The sequence below is a fragment of the Neopsephotus bourkii genome, unplaced genomic scaffold (genome assembly GCF_033783945.1).
Source record: "Neopsephotus bourkii isolate Nb327-2 ecotype Australia unplaced genomic scaffold, CSIRO-AGI_Nbou_v1 NB_1820, whole genome shotgun sequence".
Classification (NCBI taxonomy): Eukaryota; Metazoa; Chordata; class Aves; order Psittaciformes; family Psittacidae; genus Neopsephotus; species Neopsephotus bourkii.
Genome location: NW_026902293.1, coordinates 1,418,820 through 1,442,420, shown reverse-complemented (window position 1 = coordinate 1,442,420; position 23,601 = coordinate 1,418,820). Strand labels below are relative to the sequence as shown.

General features: G+C 37.6%; 1 protein-coding gene across 1 annotated transcript in view; it reads right to left on the bottom strand.

Annotated features, from left to right (window-relative positions):
* Positions 1 to 5,152: 5,152 nt before the first annotated feature.
* The window catches only part of LOC133206645 (oxygen-regulated protein 1-like), a 39,823-nt gene continuing 21,374 nt past the window's right edge, over positions 5,153 to 23,601 (bottom strand). The window contains exons 2-4 of the mRNA XM_061342780.1: positions 15,053 to 15,703; positions 13,569 to 13,740; positions 5,153 to 10,941 (exon numbers count right to left, since the gene is read on the bottom strand). Of these exons, the coding sequence (XP_061198764.1) occupies positions 5,345 to 10,941; positions 13,569 to 13,740; positions 15,053 to 15,691 (6,408 nt within the window). The 5' untranslated portion in view covers positions 15,692 to 15,703 and the 3' untranslated portion in view covers positions 5,153 to 5,344. The remainder of the gene's footprint in view (positions 10,942 to 13,568; positions 13,741 to 15,052; positions 15,704 to 23,601) is intronic.

Here is a 23,601-nt window from a genome sequence, read left to right as displayed (position 1 = left end):
CTTAATCATAGAATCATAGAACCATAGAATAGTTAGGGTTGGAAAGGACCTTAAGATCATCAAGTTTCAACCCCCCTGTCATGGGCAGGGACACCTCGCTCAATCGTATCACCCAAGGCCTCGTCCAACCTGGCCTGGAACACTGCCAGGGATGGAGCATTCACAACCTCCCTGGGCAACCTATTCCAGTGCCTCACTTAAAAGGGATCTGTATGTCCTAAACCCCAGGCAATAAGCTATCCTGCAGTTCTATTGTGAGGTTCAGCAAAACCACTTTTGTCTCAGGTGCTACTCAATATTTTCAGTGCTAGCCATAGGTATTTTCTTAAAGGAATCAGTGGATTTTGATCTGATACACAGAACGATTCTGCAGCAGAATATTATTTAGAATCGTAGAATAGTTAGGGTTGGAAAGGACCTTAAGATCATCAAGCTCCAACCCCCCTGCCATGGGCAGGGACACCTCACACTAAACCGTGCCACCCAAGGCTCTGCCCAACCTGTCCTTGAACACTGCCAGGGATGGAGCCTTCACAACTTCCTTGGGCAACCCATTCCAGTGCCTCACCACCCTTACAGTAAAGAACTTCTTCCTTATATCCAATCTAAACTTCCCCTGTTTGAGTTTTAACCTGTTACACCTCGTATTTGAGGACTAGTGAAACCAAGAAGTCCAATCTTTCAAATACTGCATGAAGTTCTATTAACTATAAATAAAAAATAAATAAATATTGAAATTAGGAAAGGGCATGATGAGGACAACCACTATGATTAGAGGAAATGGAGAACTGTTTACGTAGGAGAAAAAGTTGAGAGACTGATTTTATTGATAGATAGTGGGGGGATAAACTAGACAAACTGAAACTTCCTGGGACTGTGATCTGTGCTCTGCTGGTCTTTTTTATTTATTTATTTTTTAATAGTGGCAAGACAAAAATTGAATTGAATCTAGAAGACTGGTATAATCTATATAATGCCCTTGAATGTCTGTTGAATTGTTTTTTATCCTGTTCTTTACACATAGAATCATAGAATAGTTAGGGTTGGAAAGGCCCTTAAGATCATCTAGTTCCAACCCCCCTGCCATGGGCAGGAACACCTCACACTCAAGGCTCTGTCCAACCTGGCCTTGAATATCACCAGGGATGGAGCATTCACAACTTCCTGGGCAACCCATTCCAGTGCCTCACCACCCTAACAGTAAAGAACTTCTTCCTTCTATCCAACTTAAAATTCTCCTTTTTAAGTTTGAACCCATTACCTCTTGTCCTATCACTACAGTCCCTAATGAAGAGTCCCTCCCCAGCATCCCTATAGGCCCACTTCAGATACTAGAAGGCTGCTATGAGGTCTCCACGCAGCCTTCACTTTTCCAGGCTGAACAGCCCCAACTTTCTCAGCCGATCTTCATATGGGAGGTGCTCCAGTCCCCTGATCATTCTCGTGGCCCTCCTCTGGACTTGTTCCAACAGATCCATGTCCTTTTTATGTTGAGGACACCAGAACTGCACACAATACTCCAAGTGAGGTCTCACGAGAGCAGAATAAAGGGGCAGGATCACCTCTTTTGACCTGCTGGTCACACTCCTTTTGGTGCAGCCCAGGATACGGTTGGCTTTCTGGGCTGCAAGCACACACTGAAGCCGGCTCATGTTCATGCTTCCATCTACCAAAACCCCAAAGTCCTTCTTCACAGGGCTGCTCTGAATATCTTCTCTGCCCAACCTGTAGCTGTGCCTGGGATTGCTTCAACCCAGGTGTAGGACCTTGCACTTGGCATGGCTAAACTTCATGAGGTTGGCACCAGACCACCTCACAAGTGTGTCAAAGGTCCCTCTGGATGGCATTCCTTCCCTCCAGTGTATCAACCGAACCACACAGCTTAGTGTCATCGGCAAACTTGCTGAGAGCGCACTCAATCCCACTGTCCATGTCACTGACAAAGATGTTGAACAAGGCCGGTCCCAATACCGATCTGTGAGGGACACCACTTGTTACAGGTCTCCAGATGAACACTGAGCCATTGGCCACAACTCTTTGTGTGCGCCCATCCAGCCAGTTCTTTATCCACCGAGTGGTCCACCTATCAAATTCATGTCTCTCCAAATTAGAGACAAGGATGTTGTGTGGGACAGTGTTGAACACTTTACACAAATCCAGGTAGATGACATCAACTGCTCTACCCCTGTCCATCAGTTCCATAGCCCCATCACAGGAGGCCACCAAATTGGTCAGGCAGGATTTCCCTTTAGTGAAGCCATGCTGGCTGTCACTAAGCACCTTGTTGTTTTTCATGTGCCTTAGCATGCCTTCCAGGAGAATCTGCTCAAAGATTTTGCCAGGCACAGAGGTGAGACTGACTTGTCTGTACTTCTCCGGGTCATCTGTTTTCCCTTTCTTGAAAATGGGGGTTATATTTCCCTTTTTCTAGTCATCGGGAACTTCACCTGACTGCCATGATTTTTCAAATATGTGAACAGTGGTTTAGCAACTTAATGTGTTAGCTCCTTTGGGACCCACGAATGGATTTCATCAGGTCCCATGGACCTGTGTACATTCAGGTTCTTAAGATGGTCTCCAACCAGATCCTCTCCTACAGTGTGTCTATAGTCTTCCTTCTCATTGTCCCTGCATTCGCCTTCCAAGACTTGGGTGGTGTGGTCAGAGCATTTGCTAGTGAAGACTGAGGCAAAGAAGTCATTAAGAACCTCAGCCTTCTCCAAACCCAGGGTAGCCAGTTCTCCCGATAAATTCTGAAGAGGGCCCACACTGTCACTAGTTTGTCTTTTATTTGCAATGTACCTATAGAATCCCTTCCTGTTACCTATCCTTGTGACTGAATAAGTCAGTTTATTCTGACTTATTCAGAAAGACTCTATGGTTTTTGTAGTTAATTTGCAGAGTTAAGCTATCTATGTAAGGTAGCTCATATTACTCCTCATGATGTTTTTCTCCCTGTCAATCACTACGTTGCTCTAGTCACCAGCATTGTGAGGTTCTCTCTTCAGCCTTCTCCAGTCTTACCTAATGGAAGCAATTTTATTTTATCTGCATATCTCAACCACTTAATAGTCTATATCTTCACTGAACCAATAATGAATCTGTAAAGGCTATGTACATTTCACTGTCAACTTTTGTCCTCTCCTGTTCTGACCATTTTATTCCTTCTCTTTCAGTTCAAGTACTGAAATCAGAAGCATGTCTTGCAGTTAATATAACAAACATTTTGCCACTTGCTGTGGTCTCTGCTAATTATAATGTCAGGCAGTACTTCACTTCTCATCTTTTGAGCACTTAGTTTTCCCTGTAACTCTGTAAGAACCGATTAAAGGTTCCTGAAGTTTTTGAACCTTAATCTGAAAAAGTTCAAGTGCTGTGAATGCAGCACAGGATGCTGTGAATCTGACAGAAAGACTGCAAGTGATGGAGACATATATATAGCTGTTAATTTGCCTACCTAACATTTAGATACTATTTACAGCATAGAAGCCTGGTACTCAAAATGCTATATGGCATTTAGTTGGATTCTAGTAATTTTAAGCTTAATTTTCCAAACATAGGTTTTATTTTTGTGTTGACATGTAAAAACATAAAAAAACCACATTGAGACTCTTCATCTGGAGCTGCTCCAAAACATACACAGGAGGATACCGAAAAAAACATAAAGATGGAGGAAAGAACATCAGAAACAAGGCCAGCACAAGGAATAACACACAAATATTTGGTGTGAAATATATTCAATGATATATGTTGCTTTAGGGTTGTAATGACAGTTTATTACATAGAGTATACTACTTCAAACAACAGAAATATAAGATTTATGGGAAAATATATCTGCCACTGGACCCTAAAAAGTACTGAAAAGTGCTTCTAGGTTTCCTATCTGTACTGCAAAACCCCTTTTGCTCCAGATCTAACCTCTACTTCCCTTCCACGTGCCTTCTGTCTCACAAGGAGACAGTCAAAGCATCTGGGCCAAAAGAGATTTGTGTCATCCTTTAATTAGGTCCCAGTCTGGATAAGCAAAGGATCATGTTCCAGGGCTTATAGCAGCATGTACACGCCAGTTGGTCCAAACACAGCCTCCAAGATTACGGAATGGCCAAAGTTCCATTCTCTAACTGAAAAAAAATAGCCTTTTCCTTCTTCAGGTGTTTCTCTGACTTCAGTGACATTGACGCTAGGTACTAGGCAGTGTTAGGGATTAAAATCCAACCAACAAACTGAAATACTCTGTCTAATAACAACATACATTAAATATTTCCAACTTTATATTTAAAATCGTTTAGTGAAAATTGTAAACCATATGTAAGTGCTTACTATACACACGTATAATATTAAAAAATGCTGTTAACAGTATCCAAACTAATTCTAGTAACAGATTGAAAGAGCCTGAAACATATTACACATGCCTTGGATTCTTACAGTACGATGTATTTACAACAATAACAACACAAAAGATATGGATCACCTTAAAAGTACAGAGATTAAAGAAAAACACATCACTAAAACTCAGTGTATATAGAAAAATTTGAGAGTAAGCTGTACTGCCTCAGAAGGGATTATGGTAAGGGTAGTCATGAAGTCCACTGATACAGAGTCTGTTTTCTCAGTTCCTGTGGAATCCCAGTGGCAATGAATACACTCCTTTTTTAGTATCTGCTCAGTAAAAGACACAAACTTCATTTGAGGTCTGGATGATCCTATATGCAGACTGAAAGATCTCTTTACGCACATAAATATTTCGAAGTTGGCCTTTAAAAACTGAAATAACAATTTTATAATGTTTACCTATATAAAATTAACATGACTTTTGTTTCCTACTTCTCTTTGTATTACAGCATTTGAATAGTATTTCCTTCTTTTCATTTCAAATTAAGCATATCATTTAATTTTGTTCTGGAAAAAGCATCTCTAGTGAAAGGCAATTCTTAAACCCTTTCTTAAATGTCACAAAATACAGGAATCTTATCTTAAAACTCAGATGGGCATTTCAAATTTCAGTTCTCTGTTCTAACAAGCAGTAGCTGTTTCTCTACAAATTAGACCTTGGTATATATCTGAATATCTCTAAACAGATAACATGTCAGAGAAAAATGTTTTTAACCCAGAAATTGCTGTCTTAGAACAATTTTCCTCCTATGTTGGTTCCCATAAAACTGTAAGTAATCGTATGTATTTCAGCATTGATATACACTTGTGATTTATATTTATCTAGGTTTGGGCTGGATTCACATTAAGATTTTTCCTAGGTGCGTTGTTCAGCAGTTTATTTTGTGATTTTTATTTATTTTCCTGAAGATGTTTTCACTAATCTAATATTGTAGAAATTCCAAGATCTCTCTTATAAGTCTTTCTCATGTTTACTGTTTCCATTGGCCATTGTACGAAAGCAAACTTCTTTCTCTTCTTCTTCTTCTACTTCTTCTTCTTCTGGAGGAAAGGCGTTTTCACTTTTCAGATTCTCATACACATTATGTTCAATGTTATTTAAAGAAGTGTTACACTTCAGAGATGTTTCAGAATGACAGGTTTCTGCTGGGTCTGCCAACCTGGGAGAATATTTTTCTCCAACAATATCAGTCTGGCTTATTCTTAGAGTTTGGCATGTTTTTTGCTTTCCATTGGGTAGCTCACTATTTGTGCCTATCACAAGATCACTGGGTATGTGTCTGGATACATTACTTTGACGTTTGATGACTTCCATGGGTTTTTCATTCGCGTCCCCTGTAATATGTAACTTCTCTAAACAGCTTGTGTCTTTCAGAGTTGATGATACAAATATTCCAAAGTTACTAATAAAATCTAGGGTGTTATTTGCATAAAACCTACCAAAAATATTATTGGCAATCTTATTGATACAGTTATTCTTCAGAATCACATGATTATTTTCATCTGTTATTAAATCTTTGCCTGACCATTGTAAATGTTCACATTTTTTGGCCAACAAACATGGATTCAGGTGGTTCTCAATATCAGATGCTTTTTGGTAGGCATACCCTCTCTGTTCCTCATTAATTGGTGTTATGGTCACCATCAGTATTGGACAATGCTGGCCACATATAGCATGGAGTTTATCCAGAGAATCTTCTTCCTGAGGAGCACTTCTGTTAGCATTATTAGCATCAGTTGGCTGGGACTCTATGGGTTTGTCACTTAAAGGCTGTTCCAATGGACGTACCTTGTTGTCAGGCAATCTAAATTCTACAGATGAAAAAGGTGAAAAATTGGTATCAGCCTGTGTGGAACAATGTGCAAAAGATGGCTTGTTCTTTTCTTTCTTTGCTGCAGGAAGGGAAGTGATCTTACCATTGAAGCTAGGTTTGCTTTTTGCATTTAAGTCATCCTGAAAGGGGTCTGAATCACTATTATGAGGCATATTGAAATAGTTGCAAAAATTTTCAGAGGGTTTAATCATGTCTTCAAGTTCTGAAGAAGAGTTTTCGCTGAGGTCTGGGTATTGATTCAGATTGCCGAAGTGCGAGTAGGGAAAGTCATCACTGTTAGTATCAAGGACTGTGTCTGTTGAAGTTGTATCCAAATTACCATACATTCCAACTCGTTCAGGTGGTGATCTTCTTATCAAATGATTTTCTTTGAGAAGCCATTTGCCTTTATCTATCAATATTCCTTCATCTTCATTATCTGGTGCACTAGGTTGACAATGTTGCTTTGGAGATTCCCCTGAATGGTCAACAGTATAACTTGTCTCTTCTCTGTTAAGAGTAGGTTGTGGTGTTGATAAAGAAGTATTTTCTTGTCTCGTTATAGTGTCATCTTTGTTTATGTTTACTACAAATTCTTCTGATAGTAGTGAAGAATGTGACAATTTCTCACCAGAACAAGACGTTGGCTCTTGAGAAAAATAAATGGTTTTTTCCACAACTGCAGAGTGGAATTCTTCAGTATCCTTTTGAAATACTTTCAACATATAAGGAAATCCTTTCTGAAAGTCAGGTTTAAATGAAGCTTCTGTGTTGCCATAAAGTCGCTCAATAGTTCTTTTTACATAGCCAGTGTTATAATGTTTTTCAAGCATTGCTTCCTCCCCACTTTCATTGGTCAGATCACTGGATGCTCTGAAGTTATAATCACTTTCTTCAGTATCTGGTCTGTAATCTGACCAGTCTGAAGTAGCAGGACTTTTTAAGCATTTTTTCACTTGAGAAGAGTCTAAACACATTTTATTATCTGATTCTTCTACTTGCAATTTCTGTTCTCCTTCGCTCATATCACATTCTGTAATTTGCTTTGATTCATAACAAAACGATAATGGAGACACTGTAGATAACCTCTCAGAGTTTTCCTCACCAGTTTCTGCATCTTCTTTGTCTTCCTGTACAGAATAATCCTCATTGTTATATTCTACAGAGGTTTCAGTGGCAAGTTTAAATTGGTTATTTGGGGTTTTGTCATTACCCACAGACTTGGGATCAGCTTTCTCATTTTCACTTTTATCAGTAGTAACATGTATATCTTTTTCACATTCTAACTCAGAAGTATCCTGATCTAAAATATGATGTTTATCATTAGAAGTTATGCTATAAACTGTTGAGTTAGGCTCTATTGAAATTTCTGACTCTTCATTAGTGAATGATGTATTAGTATTTTCATCTTGAGATTTTTTATATAGGCTATCAGGCATTTCTTCCTTTCTTTCATGTGGCTTTATAGCTGATGCAAGGCTACAGGTACTTGAATTAATATTGGCACATTGACTATCTAGCTGTGTTTGGAGAGCACTCAAGTCTAAAGTCTCTGCTTCATTACAAAGATCTTTCTGCATATCAAAACAGGTTTCTAATTTTAAAGCTTCTTCAGAATTTTCACTGTCTTTTGGAACACAAGACTCAACTGGCTTTTCATTTTCATGCAGACATAAACCATTATGAATTTCAGACATGGACATATTCTCATGGCAATGTGAGGAGTCCTGCTTTTTGAGTTCCCTCCCAAAGGTTAATAAGTTATTTTCTGTTGATTGTTGAAAATGTGAGAAGGCAGCCTTCATTTCATCAACTTTTTCTATGACTGCAGTTTGTTTCAGAAACTGTAACTGTGTAAGTATTTCAGAACAGCTACAGGTAGTTTTTTGTGTATCATCTCTGATTGTCCCAATCAAATTCTCTCTCAGATTCAGTACAAGTAGCCAAGTTAGGAGGACATTAGAAGAAGAACTAAAAGCTAAAGAAGAAAGATCTGAAAGGGTGCAAGCTTTTCCTACACATCCATTATGTTCTTTCTGGAGACCAAGCAAAGCTGATTGTAGTTCATGCAGCAACATGATAGACATGCAATTATTCTGAACATCAATTCCCATTTTCTCATTGACAACTGCACAATCAACTTGAACGGCAACTTCAGACTTTTTTCTTCTACATAGGTTGGTATCTTGCATATCAGCTTCTGACATCTTTTTATCATTGTCAGATGTTTCATGAAGCAAGTGTAGCTTACCATCACAACAAAATTCTGACTTTAGTGAATACTTGGCTGTTTCTATTATAGTTGTATTGGCATGAATCAAGGGGTCAGTTTGTTTTGCATCTGAATCTTTGCCTGATTCTTCTGAAGCTCTCAAATCACAAATAGGCTTTAATGTTCTTTTTGTTAGATTATGTTCAAGCAGATGGTTTTTTCCAGTCACATGTCCTTTATTTGTGATAGATCTTGTTTCTTTATCTATAGAAGCGTCAACAGGAAAATTACAGGCATTGCTGTTCTCTACATTCCCTTCTTTTTTATGTATAGGGGGTAAGACAGAATTCGGTAAAAAGCTTTTCAGCCAAGTTTGGACATTGTTTTCAAATGAATGCTCAACACCCTCCTCTTGAAAATCCTCTTGTTTCAGAGCCTCTTGTGCAATGGCACTCTCTGACATATTTAACTTATTTGCCCCTTTACTTAGACTTTTCTTCATCCCCTTTTGCTTCTTCTCCTTCTTTGATGAGAAATTTTCCAAAACATTCTTCTCCTTTTCTTTTTCAACATTAAGATTCTCTGGCACTTCTGACAATGGTTTTGAAATCACAGATGTGTTACATGTCTGTTCAAAAGAACTGTTTGTGAGACGTGTGACTTCTTTCTCACTACTCTGTGTATCCTGACTGTGTTCAGACTCATTGTTTGAATCAACTGTCACTAGGCCATCTTCACTCTTTGAAGATGAAACTATACTATTTTTTTTGCCTGACTTCAATTTTGAGTCGAACAACTTGTCATTACTTCTTGGGTTTTTATTGGATGATAATCCATTTTGTTCCACTAAATCCTGGTGGTAGAACTCATCTTCAGGACATACATTTTTGTCTGAATTGACAGAACCATCATTGTTTTTTACAAAAAATTCCATTCGTTTTTTCTGAGGCATTTCAGAATAATTATCCATAGCCTCTGCTGTGGAATCCTGCGGGGGTTTGCTTGTGATACGCATTCCCTCACTTTTAATTATCCCTGAAATTCCTTTGTCTTTTTGATCTTCATATGTACTTTGTTCTAGGAGGTTAGGCGATTTTCTCTTCTTCTTCTTCTTCTTTCTGGTGAGGGAAGATATAGATTGGCTGTCATCAATGAGACGTGTTGCTGTCACAGATTCAGTCCTGATGCTAGTTTGATTCTCACTTTCAGTTACAGTAGGAAATAACCCAGGTGTTGGATTTATTTTGTCAGTAAGACCTTTACTACATGGAGGTACCATCATCTTCATCTGGCTATGTCCAGCAGAGGCTGAACACACTGCATCTTGAGAAACAGGTAATAAATCTGATGTTTTACATTGTGTTTCTTCTACTGACTGACTTAATTCTGAATAGCGAGTGAAAGAACTCGGTGATCTTTTAATTTGTTTAATATCACATGACTTATGGATGTGGTCTGCTGAGGCTGGCCTGGCTGCCTGGTAAATTTCTGATGATGGTATGAAATAACTGATGTTAGTTTTGCAGGTTGATACCAAACTATTATATGTACCTTGATCCATAACTGATTTCTCTAATATATTCTGTGCTGATTCATCCTCATCAGGCACTTCTAATGTATTCCTCTTCGTGGTTTCTATTAAATCATTATTTTTGTGGATTACTTTAAAAAACTTTTCTTCTTTTATATTCTCTGAAGAAAGCTTAAATAAACCATTGTCACTGATCTCACTAAAATTTGGATTACTGACACTTGATTTTTTTCTGCTTGAATGAGCTACCATGCAATACTCAGATTTATTTTCTCCATTCTTTATTTCCTCACTGTAGGAAAACTGTCCTACTGTCTTCTCCTGAACCTCTTTCTCAGAAACCAATGTGACACTTTCAACTACTGCTTTCTTTTGTCTAACACGCCTTGGCCCAGGGGTAGGAGGCCTATAAAAGTGAGGCCTGATGTTATCCTCAGGTACATTGCCTGCATCTAGATCTGCAGAACTGCTCTTCATACAGGTGTTACAACCAGCAGTTTTTAAATCAGACTCTGATTCTCTGTCTGACACTTCTGCATTGAACTGCTGTAGTGAGTTTCCTTCTTCTTTATTGTAGCTCTTCAAAAACAGATCATCTTTTGGTTTTATATGTTCTGATACATTTACACTGGATAAGGAGTCTTCTGCATGCATTGCAGAATTGCAAGTGGTGGTATTTTTATCAGCACGACTAACAGTGGTTGTCCATTTAATGGTTTCTTCCTCTTTAATTTTAAATCGAACTTTCATTTCCACTGTGATACTTCCATCTTGATTAAGGTGAACAGATTTCTCAATGTCATCTTCATACTGTGCCACAGATGATAAGTCTTCACCAGTAACTGACTGATTTCCTCCTATGCCATTATGACTGGCAGGAATACAGGAAGAATCTGAGTTGTTCTCATTCAAGTTATCATCATTGCTGGACCCTTTATCAGAAGAAACTGAGAATACCTGAGATCTTGAGCCAGAGCTCATTTCAGCTCTCACTAGCAATAATTACATTGAAAGAACCCGAATTCATTCAAGTAGATGGAGATAAGAACAGACAAATATCATGCATAAGGATCCAGATGGTGAGACAGCAGATAGGCAGCAAAGGAAGAGAAAAGAAGAAAGGAGAAAAATTAGTCAAAATAGGTACAATAGGTTCTTTCTAATGCTAGAACTATAGTCTTATTTGAAGCTCCAACATCTAAAAAAGTACCAAATACTCTCATTTTATACATAATTAGGAGCTAAGGGGTTGTCTTGAGCCATTCAAGGGATTCACAAGCCCTCGCTTGTCTGGGCTTCAAGCTGCCAACTTCATGTCTTCTTCATGTCTTAGTGAAGAAATAATTTTGCCTTAATTCTTACAGTTAGTGCTAAAATGTGTCAGTCAAGGTGAACATGTATCTCCCTGGGCTCAATCCAGCTATCTACAGCATATGAGTAATTACTGTGAGTAGTGTCATTGACACATGATTAAAAGGTTCAGATCCAATCCCCTGGACTGCCCCTCTATAGAGAAGTAGACATTGAAGCTCTCGAAGTTCTTATAAAATCCAAATTTAAATCATGACATTCTGAGATATATTTTATGCTACAGTACTGCAGTTAATGAAACAAAACTCAGCAATACCAACAAAAATACTTTCAGACTTCAACAAATAGTGAGCATGGCGCGATATGTGTTTGCACACATATTAAATACTCCAAAAATAGGTTTTAATAACTTAATATTTTAATAAAATATGTTTGTAATAACTTGGCTTTTTAAAAAAATCTATTTCTCTCTAGCAGTTATCACTGAAGGGATGAGATAAAAGAACATGAGATAAAAGTAAGGTTTTGCTATCTTCCAGAAAGTTCTGCATGTGAGAGGGAAACAGTGCAGGTACATCCACACAAAGACATCCGGAGCTGCTACTGGTACCTACATGTATAGAAACCACCATCTAATAGACAGGTTTCACTTATCTTTAACACATGCAATATTAACTTATCTACGTTGCTTGAATTTAAGCTTTTTCCTTTCTATCTCAAGTGAGTCACAAATAGTCTTATATCAAAACTTTCACAGCATATTACCATTATAACTACAAGTCTATAATTTCAGGCAGAGTGCCTTGCAAGTTTCCCAGGCATATGTTTTACCATGAACTGAATCAGAAATAAAAGTTTGTACTAACTCCTCTAACACAGACAAGACCTTATGCTTCTCAAAGTAAAAATCTCACTTTCTCTGTCTCAAGAAATAGAATCAGAACAAAGTGCCTGCAGTTTGATTTTTCAGGCTCTTGCTTCATCAGTGATGTCTCCTACACAGGATACTTCTGAACGTCTCAGGTTAAAGACAAAAAGATGGTGGTGGTGTTGGGTTTTTTTTCTCCCTCTTTCTGTAATTGCCTTTAACTAAGGATTGGAAGAGGGAGTTTATCAAATTCTGAGCTATTCACAACTTCTACCATTGCAAGGCTCAATCTCTGTCTCAAAGCAAAATTTGGGTAGGACTTTTTTGTTTCTGTAGAACTTTCTCAAATTCTGTGCAAGTCAAAGAACATGAAGGTTGAGAAAAACTAAAATGACGAGTTTGGTGGGGACATAATAAACTGCAAGGGATGTGAAAGCAACTCATTCAAGTAAGTGGAAGTCAAGTCTCTCATACATCAACATGCTCTGGGACACAGTCAAGTTTGCTGTTGAAAGCCTCAGTACGGAAACGATTACAACATTTTCTGGACACTCTAGTACAGCATGCAGCTCTATCAAGAGTACTGAGTACCTCTGTATTAAACAAGGTTCCCCCTAGACAGTATCTCTGCCCTAATGCTCAGTATTCCCCCATGACCTAAAGCTCTGGTACTGCAGCACTTTGTTTCTCTCAGCCTCAGGCTATTCAGCTAGCCTTGCTTCTCTCCAACAGCTCCTCATGTCATTGATCACCCTGGGCACTTCACATTCTTACTGACCTTCTCAGTAACACAACTCTATCAGTAAACTAAAGGAAAGCACATATTTGTGTATCTTTTCCCAAACTTATCCAAAAAACATATATCGCTGACATTCTGTTTAGACAAAGAAAGGCTGACATTCTGTTTAGACAAAACCAGCTCCAAAACCAGGATGAATTTGTGAGTGAAAGGGTGTTATAATATTTTACCTGCTTATGTGGAGCATGGGACATGGGAAAGTGAAAGTTCTGACAATGACAAGTCAAAATTCTACTTGTTAAGGTAAGTTCTGAAAACCGCACAAAAATTTTGCTCAATAAATTCAGTTAGTTAAAACCCTGAAGTGGCCTGAGCTTTTTCTTTACCATTGCCATTATTAACCATGACACCAAAAATTTGACAGCAATGACAATCAAATGCATTAATATGAAATATACTTACAGATTTGCACCCATGTTCTAAATAAGTCTGTTTGAAAGAAAATATGCATACTAGCTGAGTACTTAGAAACTTACACTTTAAAAAGAACAATAACGCTTGATCTTTCTTACGCTTATAAAGGAGTCGAAGCAGATGGCCTTTTGGAATAGCGTAGATCCTAGTAAGATTGTCATGGTTTATGTCTTATGCTGAGAGAAATAAACCAATTAATAAAATACAAATTAATTCAAAAAACTTACTATTTTCACTCTCTGACTTGGCATTTGCTTTTGGGTACACACGATTTGCAATTCCAAGCAATTTAGCAGGCCGTGAATACCCAAGAGAATCGTAATTGCTTGGTTTAAAAGGCTCTCTCCCCGCTGCAACTACAGCTCCAGAGCACAGTATTAGGGCCTGGAGATTAGGAACCTGGGAAAAAAAAGAAAAGTATCATTAAATTATCTGCCTTAGTAACCACTAAAATAATGTACGAGATTTATCCTTTTCATACTTTAATATCTTCACTTCTTAAACTCTACATTAGTTTGCAGCTGGCTATTAAATATGTATTACAGCACAGAATTAATTTTTCAATTTCTATAAGGCAATTCATACCTCTGTGAGGGTATATCTAGTTATATCAATAGATTAGAAAAAGACTTCAAGAAGTAAGTTGGATGCACATGAAAATTTTCTTATAATTTAGATATTTGCGTATGTAATTTGGTTTAATCATTTCACAGTGACTCTCATAGCCACAAAATAAGAATATGCATTTGGAGGTAGGTATACATATGAACATGTATTTGGAGGAGGAATGGGGCAATTCAGAATACATCACAAGTACTGGATCTGTACAGCCACAGAGGAATGGGACACAGTCACAGAACAATATACACTGGAAAAGGTCATGTAGTCTAACCCTCTGCTTAAAGCAGGTCTGACTGGATCAAGGTGCTCAGAGCCTTGTCTCAGTTCTGAACTTTTGTGTTTAAAATATATTGCAAGATAAGGCTTGCAAACTTCATTTTACTGACTTACAGGTGATATGGACATTTTCCTAACTTAATGCAGAATTTCACCAAGCAGTGGATAAACCCCAAATTTTCCTTGAACTCTTGGAGCTCTGCATAGAATTCCCTTTCTAGATATCTGTTAGGTACAATCACAGGTGTTTTTCTGTGATTAAACAACACACAGATAAAACACAAAGTAAGAGAAAATTATATAAAACTGCATGTGAGCTGAAAATCGGGATTATTAGTTTTGTGTCATCTAGGTTTAGAGGTACAGAGCTTGGTCCATAGTTTGAAATCTAGACAATAGATGTCATAGTTCCAAGTCACTAATGGCAAACCACTCTGCATTTGTGCAATGATAAAATACATTTGGCTAATAGACAAATACTTATTTTTAAAACATTAAAAGTTTCTTTGCAAATGGGTAAAAATATAGAATTGAGAGCATCCCTGAAAGAGGTCTGATTAAGGAAAGTGTTTTTTCAAGATGGCTTAAAATAAAATGCCCTCACTTGCTTCTCTCTAATCACAAAATTTCAGAATATTTCTCCAGGCTAGCAGCTTTTCTGAAGGGGAAAAGGCATAGAAAAGAAACAGCTGGAATTCAGCACATCAGATCTTACACCAGGCCAGTGTCCCAAGCTTATAGTTGATAAAATCACCTTTATAATTAAAACTAATCTAGAAGCAATCTTACTGCACATACTCATCTTTATTCTCACCTTTCTGCCATCAGTGGTGTATAGTTTCACAACTGGATACTGCATTAACTCACTCATGTAATCCAGAAAGGCCTCAAAGTTTTGTGTATTTTTTTTTCCCAGAACTATGGTGCGCCTGAGTCTTACATCTCCATTTTTGAAAACAAGCATCTTCTTGGGAGTTGTTATTTTACTTTCTCGATGGCCAAATCCATCTTCATTTTCCCTTGCTAATTGCACAGCTCGACGGCGAGCACTGACAGGCCTGCTGATCTGCCAGGGAAGTGGCTTTTTGCTAGCCTGTTCCAAGTTGATGGGCTTCATTTTCCTCTGATGGGAGCAAATATAAGATTTTCCATCTTCAAGATCCTCCAGATTGGTGATGCTGTGTCTCCCTTTTGGTGTACTAATATTTCTTACTCCAAAAGGTAATGGGACCCGTTTGGATAAACTATCCAGCAAGGCATCAAATGTTTTGTAAGACCGACTGTTAATTACCATGTTGATGCCATTAAACTGAGGATCTCCACTTTTATAGAAACAGATCCGTTTTGCCACAACAGGTTCAGTAACATTGAAATGGCGCGTGGTTAAACTCTGTTCACTCTCGGAGGAGTTAGGCTGATTCACCGAGTAACTAGTTGAAGGTGTTTCACTCATTTTGACAGCAATCTGGAAGAAAGAAGAGACGGGTGTAAAACTTTTCTTATGGCTAGTAATAACATGGTCCTAATTTTGAAAGGTACAAAAAGAGAATTTATAAGAAGCCACAGCAACAAGTTGTGCCAAAAATCACTGGATTTAGGTGGATCCAAGCCGTAATCTCTAAATTCCACAAAGACTCCAGTACTGTCAGGTTAAGTTAGCATAGCTCAATTTGCAAATATTCCCAAAACTCCGCAATATAATTTTAAATCTCTTATCACTTTGGTACAAGAAACCTTTCCTTAGAAGATGGTATGTGGTCAGTCCAGTTTTATTTCTTGAGCACAAAGCTAACAAGAATATTTTATATTTGAGATGTTAGAAAAATTTTTATTAACAGGGAGAAGCTTGTGCCTAGGCATGAGCCATATTCAGTCCAAAATAACAGAACTGAAAGACAATACAAATAAACAACAAGGTGCTTGGTGACAGCCAGCATGGCTTCACTAAAGGGAAATAATGCCTAACCAATTTGGTGGCCTTCTATGATGGGGCAATGGAACTGATGGACAGAGGTAGAGCAGTTGATGTCATCTACCTAGACTTGTGCAAAGCGTTCGACACTGTCCCACACAACAACCTTGTCTCTAATTTGGAGAGACATCAATTTGATGAATGGACCACTCGGTGGATAAAGAACTGGCTGGATGGGTGCACACAAAGAGTTGTCGTCAATGGCTCAATGTTCAGCTGGAGACCAGTAACGAGTGGTGTCCCTCACAGATCGGTGTTGGGACCAGTCTTATTCAACATCTTTGTTGGTGACATGGACAGTGGGATTGAGTGCGCTCTCAGCAAGTTTGCCGATGACACCAAGCTGTGTGGTTCGGCTGATACGCTGGAGGGAAGGAATGCCATCCAGAGGGACCTTGACACGCTTGTGAGGTGGGCTGATGCCAACCTCATGAAGTTTAACCATGCCAAGTGCAAGGTCCTGGGTCGGAGCAATCCCAGACACAGCCACAAGTTGGGCAGAGAAGAGATTCAGAGCAGCCCTGTGAAGAAGGGCCTGGGGGTGCTGGTTGATGAGAAAATGAACATGAGCCAGCTTCAGTGTGCGCTTGCAGCCCAGAAAGCCAACCGTATCCTGGGCTGCATCAAAAGGAGCGTGACCAGCAGGTCGAAGGAGGTGATCCTGCCCGTTTATTCTGCTCTCGTGAGACCTCACTTGGAGTATTTTGTACAGTTCTGGTGTCCTCAACAAAAAGAGGACATGGATCTGTTGGAACAAATCCAGAGGAGGGCCACGAGAATGATCAGGGGACTGGAGCTCCTCCCATATGAAGATCGGCTGAGAAAGCTGGGACTGTTCAGCTTGGAGAAGAGAAGGCTGTATGAAGACCTCATAGCAGCCTTCCAGTATCTGAAGGGGGCATATAGGGATGCTGGGATGGACTCTTCATTAGGGACTGTAGTGGTAGGACAAGGGGTAATGGGTTAAAACTTAAACAGGGGAATTTTAGATTGGATATAAGGAAGAAATTCTTTCCTGTAAGGGTGGTGAGGCACTGGAATGGGCTGCCCAGGGAGGTTGTGAATGCTCCATCCCTGGCAGTGCTCAAGGCCAGGTTGGACGAGGCCTTGGATGATATGGTTTAGAGTGAGGTATCCCTGCCCATGGCAGGGGGTTGGAACTTGATGATCTTAAGGTCCTTTCCAACCCTAACTATTCTGTGATTCTGTGATTCTATGATTCTGATCTCATATACTAGTTTTATACCAGGGCAAATTCATTGGAGTCAGAGAAAAGGCTCCAGATTTTCTACGCTGTAAATTGTTGCAGTACAAGGTCCAAAAAATATGTTTTAGAAGTAAGTTGCATCATAAATTCACAAACCATTTGTTTTTCTATCACAAGTTTTATATTTCATGATACATGAACTGCTACAATATTTGCATTCACATTGAGGGAAAAACTACTGATCAAAAATGTCTTTTTTAGTAAGAGAAAAGTCTTAAAAGACTTATAAGTCCCTTATAAAGCAACAACAAAAAAAATCTCATATTCGTCAGTAGAAGTATCCTTTAAATTGAAACGTTTAAATACCAGTCTTCTAGAATACAGGTTAGTTCTGACAACTATAATGATAGTGCTCATGCTTGAAAATAGAATAGTCTCACTACAACCTCTCCATTTGAATTCAGTCTACATACAGATACTGTAGTAAAAACCCTTTAAATGAATGAAATAATTGCTTTATCTTAATGATTGGTTTGCTTTTACTGGAGCACAGGAACACAAGGTAGAAATGGCTACTCAACTGATCAGCCTCAAGGAAACAGTTTTAGTAGAGTTTTACTGGAAAGCAATAGAGCAGTCTCAGAGAATGCTTGCCATCAAAATTATATAAATTAGTTCTTTGACAATGTCACCTTGATGTAACTGCCATATTGACTAATGAAACAAACTCTCTGGCTACTACATATTTTTCTTAATGAAGCTGTGGAAAGCAATATTTTCACTATTTCATTACTACATACATCAGTTCTGAAACTGATAAGAAAATGCTGACATTTTTTAAGACAGTCAAGGTTCAAATAAAGGTATATTTAACAAGATGTTTTTCTTACTGTGTTCTTACAGCTTTTCTAATAATGCACTGTTTTCAGCTTGGGTGTTTTGCCTTTACTAAGCATTAATAACTTTTAAAATGGTCATTATTTTGAACAATGATCAGAGGACAGGAAAAAAATTCTTCTTTTAATACATTATTTATGCTGTATATTGTACTCTCATTAAGTGCTAAAACTGAAAAATAACCAAACGGGTCTGCAGTGTGTGTACACAAAGATTGATTTATGTAATCACAATTTCATTAAATAAATAAAAATACAAATAAATTGAAAATCTGTACATATTTAATTAAAGAATTGCAGGAAAACATTTTCAGGCTTGGCTGCAATAACTTATATAACCCCGTCCATGATGGCTAATGAATTGGCTTTGTTAAGGAGGAGCTGTACTTCAACTGAAATCAGTGAAAGCTGCATTTCATCATCTCTTTTGACACATGCATTCATTACTTGCCTAAATTTTCATTACTTTTCTAAACTGAGAGGTTGACAGGTGCGTTAAGACTGAGAACACAATTTGAATCAGCCATTTTATGTTTCATGCATCATTCTGTTTATACTGATATTCATAGACTATAAGTTTATGAATAGATATGATTCTATATCATAGAATCATGGGCAGGGACACCTTCCACTAGACCAGGCTGCTCAAAGCCTGATCCAGCCTGGCCTTGAGCACTTCCAGGGATGGGGCATCCACAACTTCTCTGGGCAACTTCTTACAGTGTCTTATTCCTAGAGGAAACCCATAAGAGCATTTTTATTGCTAGCTGCAACACAAAATTTTAGACTTGATTTGCAGAGGAAATATTCTATGCCAATAAAAGTAGCCATGATAGTAGTAAAGTTGATGAGTGAACTGAATGTTGGGCTCCTGCATTTAACTGCCAAGATGACTTCAGCTCACTAAGAGAGTCCAGTCCAGGATCTCTGGGAAAGGGGAGTAATCTGTTAAGTCATCATCATGGCCAGAAACAGAAACGAACAGACATAGCTCCTCAGTTTTTCTGTACTACAGCTTATCACCCTTTATGAAAATGAAGTGGAATTTCATCTACCCATATGATTATTCACAAGAGGTATTCACAAGATGGATTTTCTCACAAAAATACTGATAATAATGGATTTAAATAAAACACAATGCATTTTACATAAAGATAATTATTACATTGTGTCTTGACAGTGTGGAAGTAACAAAATCCAAAACAAAGAGAGAATACACATGCAAACAAAAAGACAATTTTCATTATAAATGTGAAATCATTTGAATTCACAAAAGGAACTAAGATAAAGAAGTTTTTCTTAGCAAAACATAAAATTAACAATAAGCCAGATAGTTTTGGAAGAGAACTGAGAGTTTGATAGAACACCATGTGTGAATATTTTCTAGGATTGATTTTAATAGTGGAAATTGCATCTTTCATGTATCTTCTGATTGCATCTTACAAATAGAAAACATTTCAACAAACGAATAATCAACATATTGTAGAAGTTACTACTTGATACTACAGGTCATTGCACTGTAATAGTTTCATTTTATCTAAAATAGTATCAATTTTTATACTTCAATGATTTTACTCTACAATGAGGAAATAGCTTATATTACGTGATACAGAATGTCTATTAAGATAATTTGGCACTTACAATATAATTAATATTTTCAAGAAAATCAAACAAAATTCAGAATTGAATCCCTTTGCCTGTACCCTCATAAGCAAAACCATTCATTCAAAGTTCATGCACAAATTCAGTCAATTTTATAAAGACACTAAGCGGAATGTTTCATTCTAAATATATAAGATTGTGTCTAATACCATATAGTTCGTAAATACTGCATATAATTTCATCATACTCACCCACAGTCACATCCTGTGTATATAAAAGAGTAGTTAGCTTGTTTTCAAATTTATAAATTGTACATGTGATTGTCTATGTCGTATGAAATGAGCATCCTTAGTTGTATTCCAAGTGCACTCAGCTAGAAAAAAACATAATCCATTTGCTTAATCTCAGCTAATGTTTATCACCAGACCAGTTCATCTTAGGTAGCCATTGTTCAGAGCAGAGTATCTAATATCTCATTCAGCAAGTTCTCTTATATTAATTTTAAACACTATTTACCTTTTAAAAATTTCATGTATGTAATTTTCTGTTTATTTAGATTGCTCAAGAGACTCACAGTACCACATAAAATAAAAATGTGGGTGGGGAATGTAAATCATCTATCTTCTTACCAGTGTAGGGTTATCCTCCAGACTAAATCCTTTATTTTTTGAATATGTTAAAATGGAGCTTCTACCACTCACATTCTGAGACTATTTATCAACTATCTCCTGACATTAATGCTTGTTTTTGTTCGATCATTTGGTCAAGATGACCAAAGGGCAATGCAACAGTTATGTGTGTGAATACACTTTGTGAATGGACAGGAGAATTACATCTAACTGTGGCTTAATTATACCACAGAATGTGGGTTTGTTTTTTATTTTCTTTTCCAGTGGAAATATATCCCTGGATGGTAACTGTTCCATCTAATTGCTAGCAGATGTATAATCTGATTTTGAGCTTCTTTGCTTAATCAGGATTACACCCAGCTCTCAAAACTAGGTGTATAGAACAGTAACAAAAGCACTGCTCAGTAAACACTGCTGTATGCAATAATGAATTTTTAACTATTTTCTTTAGAAGAGAATTCAAACCTCATAGAAGTTTTAAAATGCCACTTCAGTTCCAGTTTCATAAGATCCATAAACATAAACATTACATTGTAATCTTGCACACATATCTTGCTATAAGCATTGCTTTCTTAAATATGATATTAATATAATTGAGTCTATCTTAGCTAACATACTGCTTACATTCCAGTCAGTATTCTGCTGTTTACATTTGTTCAGAAGATGAACAAGTGCAAATGCTATCTATTATTCTGATGTCTTAGAACTTGACCACTTATACATGAATTTATTATAGAGCTGTTTTTCTTTGAAGTGCAGGATTTAAAATACCACTGTTACCCTCATTAGCTTTCCAGTACATGCAAAGCTATTTTCGATAACCAGCTAATCCATCAGTAGTTTCTGTGTACCACTAGAATTTGAGACCCAAGAGATAATACTTATGAAACCTGGTGAAGATGATAAACAACTGTCACCATTTGACTGTGTTAATGTCTCTTGATTCTCTGAGAATTCAAAAGGCTTATAATGCTTCTGTCCAGACATATGTAACTTAAAAGCCTCACTGCATTCTTTCTTGTACTACAAACACTCCATATATTCTGAAAAGACAGAAGAAATCATCATCTATATACTAAAAATAGGATCAATAAGAATTGTGTTTAAATTAGGCTTAAAGCTAAGAAGTCACAAAAAATTAATACAGTCCTATAGCCATCAGCATAAAAACACTTTTCATCCATTTTTGTGGGCAACCTGATTGATGTTCATGAAACTCCAAAAATGATGTGATAAGAATTTAGTCTTAATATTTGGAGAACAGTTGCTCTTTCTACATAAACCATTCACAAAATAAAACTGGGGAATACAAAATTAGTTCAGAATATTTAAGAAAGCAAAATCGGGACACATGAGAAAACATATAAGTGATTGTAAGCATTTTTGTACGTGTAAGCAGGATTACAATTTTCTGAGTTGCTGTGACTTTTACTTTTAAATTACATGCCTTCTTATCTCCCGAACATCTTCAATTCTCAGCTCTGATGCTGAACATTACATTTAACCACAGGCATCAGTGGCAGTTTTCCTTTCAACTCCAAAGGGTGTCCTCCAGGGACAGTGGCATTCAGATGGCCAGCTGAAGGTCCAGTGCCTGCAGTTAGTCTGAAACACCATTCCGTAAAGCAAAAGGCCTGATCAAGCATCCTAAGCAAATACTTGGACTGCAGTCTCTCGGCTTAACAAAAGCTCAAGTGGAAGTTTGCAAAGTTAAAAGAAAGTTTCTAAATCATTCTAAAATTCTTTGTAAATCATTCTAAAATCAATCTGAAAAGCAGACCAGAAAATTATAGTGTCAAAATAAATGCAAAATAGATTTTTGTCATTGCTTTTTCTGATTTTGATTAATTATTCTTTCTTTTCTATGGACTTCACTTTAATAACTGCTACAAGTACCTAAATATAACCCAACACTTCCCATCTCATTCTACTCGTTTTGTGTATCTCAAGACCAGCATCATATCCAGGAAACTGATGCCTACGAGAGAAAAAATATGTTAGCAATTACATTATCACATTTGCTGATATATTCTTTTTCCCTTGGCAGATAACCAGCATCCCAGGTTGAGAAACATAAGCAGCCTCTTCTACAGCATTATCCTGAGTCAAAGCAGGGTCAGAACCCTGTGTGATGTGGCCCTCCCTGCCTGCCAATCCTATGGCCCTTGAATGACACCCTTTGTTTAAGTTAGAGCCATATGGAACAGCAGTTAGCACTCGACTATTTTTATCATTCAAGCGTGAGTCACTTATTTAAAAAGGGGCAGTTGCTGCACCAGTTAAACTATTACTGTTGACCTCATGTCCCAAGAAAATGCTGATAATGTGCCTTATATTTCCAAGTCCCTTCAACCTCTTATACCTCTGCTTTTCTTTTTTATAAATTGGACTGCTCAGTAGGCATGGTAAGAAACTGCTATCGAGCTAAAAAGGAAATTATCACATTAGTAGCAGGGGCCTGGGTCAAGTTCCCTTCAGTGTGCCCAGCCTGTTCACATCCTTTCCAGTAAAGTCTTACAAAAAATGTGGCACTATTAATATGCTACTGCTGATAAGATTTTTGAGCCATTGCATTACAACAGCATTTTAGTCTTTGATATACTTGAACTTCTCATCAAGTTAATCCCCACAGACTTTTATTCATTAAATTCTCCAACATAGATTTGATAACTAACAGCTGGGGATGCAGAACAAGAAAGAAGTAAATTTTGTTTTTCTCCTCTAGGGAGGAAAATAAAACAAAACCAGAACCCTGCTTTTGCGAGAGCTCTGCCTGCATGGTTAGATGGACTGCAAAACTGCTTGAGCTGTTCTGGGTTTTGACTAACCACTAAATTTAACTCGAATCTGAACGCCTGTTTGTGCTCAAAAGATGGTTTCCTATGGGAAATTTCTGGCCTGGCAGAAGTATAAATTGACCCATCATCTTTAATTGGGTTGGAATTTCATTCCAGAGTGTACAGCTTGCCTCAGAGTTAAGTGTATAATCATTCTCAGCTTAGTTTTCCTTATTTTTTTATCTTGGGTGTATTTAACCATCTACACTGACCTTCTGTT